This window comes from Oncorhynchus mykiss, chromosome 13 (genome assembly GCF_057628025.1).
Source record: "Oncorhynchus mykiss isolate SJ-2025 chromosome 13, ASM5762802v1, whole genome shotgun sequence".
NCBI classification, from domain to species: domain Eukaryota; kingdom Metazoa; phylum Chordata; class Actinopteri; order Salmoniformes; family Salmonidae; genus Oncorhynchus; species Oncorhynchus mykiss.
This window is the reverse complement of record NC_143034.1, coordinates 24,590,813-24,601,461: the sequence shown is the minus strand read 5'-3', so window position 1 is coordinate 24,601,461 and position 10,649 is coordinate 24,590,813. Positions and strand designations below refer to the sequence as shown.

General features: G+C 44.1%; 1 protein-coding gene across 1 annotated transcript; it reads left to right on the top strand.

Moving 5' to 3' along the window:
• Positions 1 to 2,949: 2,949 nt before the first annotated feature.
• LOC110485770 (NACHT, LRR and PYD domains-containing protein 12) lies at positions 2,950 to 9,923 on the top strand. The gene is made up of 10 exons (XM_021556930.3): positions 2,950 to 3,190; positions 4,182 to 4,375; positions 4,543 to 6,246; positions 6,440 to 6,787; positions 6,959 to 7,126; positions 7,236 to 7,406; positions 7,712 to 7,882; positions 8,094 to 8,267; positions 8,377 to 8,550; positions 8,817 to 9,923. The coding sequence occupies exons 2-10, from the start codon at positions 4,335 to 4,337 to the stop codon at positions 8,827 to 8,829; spliced, it is 2,964 nt and encodes a 987-aa protein (XP_021412605.3). The 5' UTR covers positions 2,950 to 3,190; positions 4,182 to 4,334; the 3' UTR covers positions 8,830 to 9,923.
• The last annotated feature ends 726 nt before the right edge of the window (positions 9,924 to 10,649 follow it).

The window sequence follows — 10,649 nt, the reverse complement described above, 5'->3', positions numbered from 1 at the left end:
ATGAATGGGGGAATTCCGATGCTGGCTGCGATTCTGATTATGAGCCTGATCGGATTCAGCTTCGGCGCAAGAGAGCCCGAACGATGCCCATTGTGCAGGTGTCAACAACTCAGATGGAGCGAGAGGAGAAGGGGAAGAATGGCACCCCATTGGAATGTGACATGCAGTATGATGTCGCAGCACATCAAGGACTGTACTGTAGCTGAGGCGCACCAGGCGAAAGGAGGCAACGTGGGACATGTCTGTGGATAAGCTGGAAGCGTTCATTACGCTCCTATAGGTCCGAGGACTGTACGGCGGAATGAACACGCCTTTGGAGAGCTCCTGGAACGAAAAATATAAACACAGACGAGATCTTCACATCACTTCCATTGGCAAATAAATGGATGGACAAGAACACAAGCCTGGAGGGGGTGGTGAATAAGATGATACGGGAGCTGCCCCCATCTGCATGTAACCCGTCACAAGCAGGGCTGTTATCCACAGCGGTGCTGAAGCACGACAGAGCAACACTTACGGTTTACAGATGTAAGCCAAGAGAGAACGTCTGTATCCTGAGTACTATGCATCTGACCGTTGCCATTGGCGGTGACACAAAGAGAACCAGAGACCCTGACGCACTAAAACAACACACAGGTATGTTATAACGTTAGGCTATTACGCATCTTGGCATACAGCTGCCATGCACGGTGCTCTTCTGTTGTACAAAATAATTCAAAGGTATTGTATTCTATTCCAGGTTGGTGTGGATACGATGGCCAGACATTTCACGGTGAAAGGGAGTACTCGCCGCTGGCCCGTTGCCGTATTCTACAACTTGCTTGGCCTGGCTGCTATCAACGCGCACGTTTTGTTCACCCTGTGCACGGGTAAGACAATCACTAGGATAGATTTCATCATGCAGTTGGCATTGGCGCTTCGTGAGAACCACATGAGCGCCAGGGGCAAGGCAGCAGCGCACGACGTGCCAAATTACGCACCACCGCTCTTCCGAGAAGAAGAGACAGTGGACGGATGCGCACGGAAAGAAAACTGCGACTTCTGCGGGAAGAAATTTGTCTGCGGAAAGTGCTCATTCCAGAATAAAGATGTGTTGAATGTTATGCCATGTTACTGTAAGAGATTCTTCTGTTTAACGGAATAACTGCTGCTAAGCGTAAAGGCGCACGTGCCCGAGAGAGGCCACAACGAGTTCATTAATGACTGACACCAGTACAGGCTGTTTTTATGACTGACACTTGTTATATGCTTGATATGTTATTTTATAATACCGTTATCGTTTTACAATTGCTCGTTGTACATGGAGATGACTCTCGGCCCATTTAGCCCTATTGACAGTGCGAATTTTGGAACACCTATAGCCTACTAGGTTGACCACTTAGTCTAACATAAGAGCGGATGTTATAAAAAGATGCTTCTACATTCAATTACGGTGAATGTGATTTCTGTATCGTTCTTTTCGCTAAAATCTACAGATAAAATGGAATTACCATTTACATGTTGGTGTTTCTTTCCCTCAATTAAAACAGAACAACCTAGGCTATTATAAAGGTCTAAAACTCTAAATGTTGTCAAGCAGCATGACCTATAACAGGGTCACCGGAAAACGTGTGGAGAGGCGACATTTGCCGCAGCGCATTTCAATCTTTTGGTTTAGTTTATTCAAATACAGTATAGTCCATTTTGTTTGTGAGAAAATGTGAATGGGATCAAATTTGGTTTATATTCTTGGGCCACCATGACTTTTTCAATCCAAAATGATTAACTTGAATTAATCAATAAACACGATAGCTGACTGAGTACATAAAAAAAAAAAAAAATGTCTGCAGTTTCATTGTCAGAACTATACGATGCAAACTTGCATAAAGCAAGCTCAGCCCTGTGCGTTTTATTGTCCATCAAGTTGCTTTCTCTGTGTATAGGAAACCCCCTAGTCCTTCTTTAAAATATAATTCATATGAAGTACACGTTTGCTGGACTTTGACAGGGGTTTCATCCCCCCCAAAGTCCAGGAGAGCGTCAAGTTCCTTACCTCAATCAGCCTGACTAACCGTGTCTGTATGTAGCCTCGCTACTTTTATAGCCTCGCCACTGTATATAGCCTGTCTTTTTACTGTTTTATTTATTTACTCACCTATTCTTCACCTAATACCTTTTTTTGCACTATTGCATTTCACTGTAAAGTCTACACCTGTTGTATTCGGCGCACGTGACAAATACACGTTGATTCGATTTTTTTCCGAAAAAAAAAACACACAAAAAAAAACATGTGACCTGATTAGAAAAACTCGGGTCCTATCATAGCCCAGATGAAACCTTTTTAGATTCATTACGTCAGACGTTCCAGAGTTTTACCTGGTTAGGTTCGCAAATCAGGAAAAACTATGGGCCCCATATGTTTTTTTTCCACCACCCCACTCTGGGTCCTGCGTTGACGCCTCTGGTATAGGCTACCTAGGCTAAGCTGTTAGAACACAGTGCAGCATTTGATGGATGCCAGGCACAGAGAGAGGCTAGAGGCTCAGAGATATGGGATAAGTCATGATGTATCATATGCAGAGGCCATAAAACAGATTGGTAGAACTACAGGGCAGACTGGTGGAGGTTACATGGATGTTCCTGTAGTAGGTGGACTGAGTGTCAGGGCTGGTACTTCTGATGGTCCTGGCATGGTCTCCAGGCCTGTTCAGACATCTTGTGCTCATGAATGTGCCTTGTCAAAGGACACTTTGATAATGAATAAAGATGACTACATAGTTTTGATTGGTAAGGTTATCAATATGACTTGGGTTGTGGATGTAACAGTAACAGATGTTACTGTTGAAATGGTTGTTGACATGCTGAACAATTCTAAGGGCGTGTTTCAGCATGATATAGATCAAGTTTAATGGGGTTGGGTTTTGGGGGAGGGGGAAGGGTATGGTAGAAGTTAGGGATTCATTTGGTTTTGAATTTTATTTTCATGGTAGTACAGAATTGGGCAGATCATGAATGATCGTACATTGCAGCACAGTAGGTGGCGGCATCCGCTTTAACGATTGTTTGCAGTCCGTCATGATATCATAGAAGAAGAAGAAGAAGAAGAAGAAGAAGAAGAAGAAGAAGTCTGCTTCTCATTTGCGCATTTTCAAAAACATGACTTTATCGAGATGAATTAGTGAAATTGAATAAGACGGAGAAAAGCAAGCATGTAAGTACATAACTATGGAATTGCATTAGTTCGGTGGTTGTTTGTAATTTACAGCAACGAAACGTTGAATGTGATGAATGCTGCTAGCCTGTACATTATCGTAGCCAGTTACTGTAGCTTTTAGCTATGGAGTTGAGTTTAGTCCTCTAGCCCAGACTGATTCCTAATAGGACCTGTAGTTAAGCTAAAGTAGATTCGGTGTTTTGTCAGCTATTTAGCTATACCAGCTAGTTAGCTACACAGGCCACATCGATAATGATACCGTCCCTAAAGTTAGCAAATGATTTGATCAGTCCTCAAACTTGGCTAACGCTGTGGCCTTGTGGTTAGTGTCGACCCTGAGATTGGACGGTTGTGAGTTCAATCCCTGGCCGAGTCATACCAAAGACTGTAAAAATAGGACTTGATGCATTTTTGCTCGGCACTCAATATTAAGGAGATAGTTGGGTGGTAAAGGCCCTGCGATAGACTAGCGTCCTGTCCAAGCTGCCCTGCGCTACAGAAACAGGAGTTAGGGCAGGAGCCTGTGAAACGTTCTGGCTCGCACAAGCCAGGGCACGTACTAACTTGGCTAGCTGATATTTACATGACTAAAACAATGGATAGCCAGCTACAATGGATAGCTAGTTAAAACGGTTGCCTTAATTTCACAAGGTAAAATTCCCCCCCAAAAAATCAAGGTTTGAAAGCACGACTGACGAGCTAGCCTAGGGTGGCAGTCTTGTTTGTGCCATCATGCCACTCCTTGTCATGCCAAACTGTTTGGCATAAGTCACGGAGTGTAATGTTAACACATACCCAGGTTACCAATGAGAAGCTGAGGTGGAAATCTTAGCTAGAATAATTTGTGGTTTAACATGTTAATGAATAATTTCCCATATGAGAGGCAGTACGATTTAGGGAGTAATGGCAGTACATCAGTGATCTAGTGTACCTACATGCAGGCAGTACCACTTGCTAATCACAATATTCTGTTTGTTTTACGGGTCAGTGGTTGGTTGGTAGTGTGACCTCCCTGCAGGTGTCATCACATGAGGGACCAGCTAGCCTGTCTTACTGCATTCTACACAGATTCTGTCTCTGGATAAATTGGAGGGACACAAACGTTGGTTGTAACAGATCTACCTCCTCTGAATCCAGGGAAATGTTTTGCCCTGGGGGGAAAAAACGATTGACTGAACAAAGGTATGATAATCATATTCACCACACAGTAAGAACAGAGGACCAGATCAAAATTTGTCTATTGAAAATTAATATCATTTTGAATACACAGTAGGGCATGTTCATTGAAGCGTTCGTATTTCATATTGCATGTAGAAAATAATATCTACTTTTATTTGCCAATTTGACAGGAAAGTTGCTGCCTCCCATGTGGGAAAACTCCGCAGTAAGTTAAAAGCCATCCTGAAGAAAAAGTACCAACGTCCACCAGGGGGAGAAACTGAGCATCCATTTTATATTCATTGTGATCTCCACTATCAAGCTGGTAAAAGTAGTGAAGAGAACCAACATGAGTATATTCTATCTGAGCCAGGTTACAGGAGAAGACATCAAGGAACATGTTCATTCCTAAACTCAGATGAGCCTATCAGAACAGCTCTGACAAAGGGCGTCGCTGGTATTGGCAAAACTAGTCATGTGCGAATGATGATTCTTAACTGGGCAGAGGGAAAAGGAGACCAGGAAGTCCAACTCATATTTCCCCTTCCTTTCCGGGAGCTGAATTTGCTGAAGGAGAGACTGAGTCTGGTAGAACTTCTTTATGAGTTTTTCCCAGAATTGAAAGAACCTGGAATTTACAAATTGGACAACTGCAGAGTTGGGTTCTTTCTTGACGGGCTGGATGAATTTCGACGTCCTCTCGACTTCAAGAACAGCCCGATAGTGACCGATCTCACAGAGCCCTCCTCCGTGCCAGCACTGCTGACAAACCTAATTAACGGTAATCTCCTTCCCTCCGTCGCTCACATATGGATTACATCCAGACCTGCGGCAGTCCATCGCATCCCTCTTCAGTACATTGACAGAGTGTCAGAAATTGAAGGCTTCACCGACTCCCAGAAAGAGGAGTTCTTCAGGAGAGCAATCAATGACGAGAACCAGGCCACAGCAGTTATCACCTACTTGAAGAACTCGAAGGCCCTCTACAACTTGTGCCAGATACCTTTTATCTGTTCAATCTCAGCGTCAATCCTCGAGAAACAGACATATGTACCCGACAAAACATGCGAACCTGTCGCACTAACTCCATTATTTAACGACCTACTCATCCTGTTACAAATGGGGAACCACAATGTAAAGATAGTTGACGAATTGGGGGAACTAGCCTTTAAGCAGTTGGTGAAAGGCAACACGGTTTTCTACGAGGAAGACCTACGAGAGTGCAACATTGATGTCCAAGTGGCAGCTGTGTACGCAAAAGTAAGCATACCCATCTTCAGGGAGGATATTGGGCTGCACCAAAAGAAGATCTACTACTTTGGGCATACCACCATTCAGGAGTTCTTTGCCGCAATGCGGTTTCTTCAATCTTTTGGCAGCCAAGACGAAAACCGGGCTGTCAACCGGAAAACCCAGATTGAGAGAACTCTCTGGTTTTTTGGAGATGCCACCCAACTCAAGAGCGCGGTGGACATGACTTTGCGGAGCAAGACCGGACACATGGACCTCTTCCTTCGCTTCCTCCTCGGCATTGCTCAGAACTTTAACCAGATGTTCTCCGAGGCTGGCTTCACACCGTCTACTGCCCTTCCGGAAATGTTAGTGTACATCAAGAAGAAGGTCTTGGAGAATCCCACTTCGCCGAGGACCTTCAACCTGCTGAACTGCCTGAGGGAACTGAAAGACTACTCTCTAGACAACGATAGTGTGCAGTTTCTCCAGACGGGAATCCCCCCAGATGCCAAATATCCACCTGCACATTGGTCCGACCTGGCCACTCTCTTTTTGGCATCGCTGTCTGGGTCGATAGACATGCTTGGGTTGGATGTAGAGAACAGAGGAGACGAGGAACTTCTGAGGATGCTGCCAGTGATCAAAGCTTCCCACACCGCGACGTAAGTACTTGGTCATTTAACAATACCAGCTATTACATATCTATATGACATGTCGGTAACGCACAAGATAATTGTCATCAAAAATGTGTTAATTCAAGTTTGTTGGGCTCGTCTTACAGTTTTGGTGGTTCAAGTGGCTACTAGTATGACTTATAATGTGCTTCTTGATTCCATAAACCCTCCTTCCCACCAGGCTGTCGTATCACAACCTGACTGAGAAATCCTGTGAATGTCTGGCCTCGGCGCTCACCTCAAAGGTGTCCAATCTGAAAACTCTGGACCTGAGTTTCAACACGCTGAAGGACTCAGGAGTGCAGCTGTTGGCGGCCGGCTTGGCCAAGCCACACTGCCGACTGGAGAGACTGAAACTGTCCGGCTGCAGGGTGAAACAGAATGGCTTTGCAGCTCTGGCCAAAGCTCTCAAATCCAACCCCTCGCACCTGCGAGAGCTGGATCTGAGTGGCAACGAACCGGAAGAATCGGGGGTGTTTCATCTCGTTGACGGACTAAAGGTTGTTAAGTGTGAACTGCAGATCCTGAAGTGAGTAAATGTCCACGGAACCTGTTCTGATTTTGTCTTGGCTTGCTTTACCCCCACTTGTCATATCATTTAATTAAATTCTCCTTCGCATTAATATTGTGACTTGATGCAAATGAAGTTCCCTTCTGTAAGGAAGTAGTTGTCTTCAAATTTGATTGTAATCTCCGTTAGGCTCTCAAACTGCAAGCTGGGCCTGGAGCTTAGTCGCGCTCTGGCAGTGTTGCTGATAGACAACCCCAGACACCTGCGAGAGCTGGACGTCAGCATGAATGACCTGGGAGACCGGGGGGTGAAGATGCTCATGGAAATACTGAAGTCAACCCAGATATACAAACTGGAGTGAGTACTGCCTGGAGTATTGTAGTACACTCACACATTCCACCTCACTGATTCTAAAGTGGAATGTTCACTGTAGTAAATGTACCACACATTTTCCCTCCACCACCAGGTTGTACTGTTGTCAGCTCACTGAGAAATGCTGTGAGAACATGATTAGGTGTCTGGCCAACATCCCCAGTCTGAGGGAGCTCAACCTGAGCAACAATAACCTGAAGGACGAGGGGGTCAAGATGCTCTGCAAAGCCTTCGGCGTGCCTGTCTGTCAACTGGAGAAACTCAAGTAAGCTAGCTAGCTCGCAGAGAGTTGTGCCCTATCCCATGTACACCCCTATGAAACAAATTAGACAATTTTGGCGATTCAAAAACAAATCAGTCACGGGCCGAATTTGGCCCGCTGGCTGCCAGTTTGCTTTGCCTGCCAAATGAGCTGAATAGTACATTCAAACTTGTCCAATTCTGTTCAGGACGTATGTATTTTGCCCTTATCTTATTCCAACCTCCTTGGATACAACACATACATATTAAGGAATAAAATCATTGATTCATTAATCATTCAATTGACGAGTGTTGCCCTTCTCTCTCCAGTCTGGCGAGCTGTGGCTTCACGTCTGGAGGCTGTCGATGTCTGGTTGTAGGGTGCAGTTTCAGCCCCACCTTCCTCAAAGAGCTGGATATCAGCAGGAACCACCTGGGATCAGGTGTTGTCGCGTTTTTCCTGTTCCTCAAAACTGTACGCTTTTCACTGGAGACCCTACGGTGAGCACTGCGATTAGACTGTACAATTGTAGAAGGCCTAATGGTTCACCATTGAATAGTTTAGTTGATAGATATATTTTTACATTGAAATGGCATCAACAGGCACATCATGTGATTTATAGGGACAGTATACTCAAATCAAATAACATACTAATGTTGTACGTATTTGTTGAAAATTTGCCCCCACACACACACACACACGCGCACCTAGACTGAGTGACTGTAAGATGACAGAGCTATGCTGTCCAGAGCTGGTCGAAGCTCTCCGCTCCAGTCTCACCGTCCTGAAAGAGCTGGATCTATCTGGAAACGAACTGGGAGACAGCGGTGTAAATACACTCTGCATGGGACTGACCTCAACAACCTGTAAACTGGAGAGACTGTTGTAAGTAACATGTTAACAGTTTTAATACTTCTAAGCATATTCACACACAAATTCATTTATAATGCATTGTTGAGTAAGGTGAATGTGTGTGTGTCCCCTCTCCCCCCAGTCTGAGATGCTGTGGGATCACAGTAAAGGGCTGCTCCTCCCTAGCCGTAGCCCTGAAGTCCAGCTGCTCCAAAATCACAGAACTAGGCCTGATGGGAAACGACACGGGAGAAGAAGGACTGAGAATTCTCTCCGGCATCAGGGATGACCCACACTACAAACTACAGACTCTAGAGTAAGTCCTGGTGCCATCAAAGCTCAGAAAAGTTACTTGTTAATGTTACCATACAAACAGTGTAAAATGTGGGACAGGAGATTTGTATTTGTTTTGCGAACTTGAAAGATATTCTCTAGATAGACTCTAGATATGCTGCCCTCTTGCTTTAGCTTTTTTGAGAAATGTTACCAATACGTTTTTTTGTCTATGTAGTCATAATTTGTAGGCCTACATTAGTGCAATGTAATCATTAGTCCATTTGCTAATGTTATTCTTCTTTCCAGAATAAACGATTGAGAGTGGCCTTGCTCGCCGGAGGTGGTTCTTGGCTCGACCTCTTCCCAAATCTGGAGTGACGTTACCTAATGGGGAACACTCTGGAGTGAAGATACGAAACGATTGGCTAACAAGTTACGACAAAGTACTTTCAGCTCGACAGTAAGCACTTGACGTGCTTTGAGCCAACTGGACTTGTTCACTGACTTTGGACCATCTGTAAAGTACCTTCCAGTATCCTGGCTGCTCACACTTGAACGGAAGACCAGAGAGTATTTACCTAGAACCAGATAGTGAGGCTGAAATGACACACACACACTGTTACTAACTCCGTTCCTCTGGTCTTGCTACAGTATCGACTCATTTAACTTTTGCAGAAGCTTTACAGTATTGTTTTGCACATCGGTATGTACACAATAGAATGCATAGCCTTTTGTAACGGGCGCCTCTGCTCAAACACACGTGACCGGCCTCTTGACAACGTCTTAGCCAACTACGGTAGCGAAAAGCTATCAGTTTGGTGGAGTGAGGTTACGTTATAAGCATCTCTGAGGGATGATGCAATGTTTTCATTTTAACACTGGTACAGGCCCTTGGTAGCATAGTATTTTTCAATTTTTTAAAAAACATTTTTATTTCTCTTTGAAAGTGCTTTTTTTGAAAATATATATTAAGATGACCAAATGTTTTGGAAATGTATACAGTAGTACAACTCTTGGTTTATTTACTATTGTTATGTACATTTTACCCAAATATACCTAGCTACTTCTATTGGTCATAATTGAGTTTTTTTAAATGTACTAATGGGAGGTTTAACTTCAGAACCTTTCCAACTTTGGTCATATGTTTCAGGTCTGGTCTCCAGATCTGTTTGCACCTACTGCAACAGTCTGGTTGACGCTGTATTTCAAGGTAAACAAGTGCCTTTAGAGTAGTGTGATTGTGAGGGACACAGTTCTCTACTATTTGTCGTCTCTGCTGGTGTGTACAGTATGTCTGTTTGAGTGCGCTTGTATGTGTGTTCTGTTATTGTGTTTGTGTGTAAATGTATACCAAATTCACAGCTGTTTGACAATCATATGTATCATGTTCATAAATTGGTACAATGTTACACATTGATGGTGTGGTCTGATTATGGTACATCACCACCACCTGGTGGCGAAAAACATGAATTTCTCCGTGAGTGTGTGGGGGGGGGTTAAACTAATGACGGATGTGAAGCCAATACCGGCAGCACCCACTACTGGGTCCCTAATAATAAACCAGACAGCATCTTTTGCTACACGATCACTGCCCGAATTTTTGCGAGCGCATCTATACAAACCCAGGTATGATACCATTTTTAGCTAACAGGCTAAAGTACTAACCAATCATGGTCTGCATTTTGTAAATGTGTGCTGTGGAATGGTCTGACGAGGTCGGTATAACGCTGGACGAAATAGTGTTCTGCAAGTCCAACGGTTTGGATATATTGCACACAGTCTCCATGTGGAAAGTACAATAACGCGGCTGACACTATTAGCAAAACAACGAGGGGGTTTTGCTCTCGAAGGTTACACGGCGCAGTTTAATACCTCGGGTATCAACCGGCGCTGTAGCCTATGTGTTTGGAAAACGCGAATTAGTTACCAAGCCAGCAAGCTACACTACGCATGCATGATAGTGGAGTCAATATACGCAACACTAAGTATTTTAATAGCCTACCTATTGATGTCCCGTAATGTCTTTCATTGCTTCATGATGGCCACAATACCATTATTTTGTCAGTTTTTGTAACTTTTTTTTTTCACCTTTATTTAACCAGGTAGGCTAGTTGAGAACACCTTTATTTAACCAGGTAG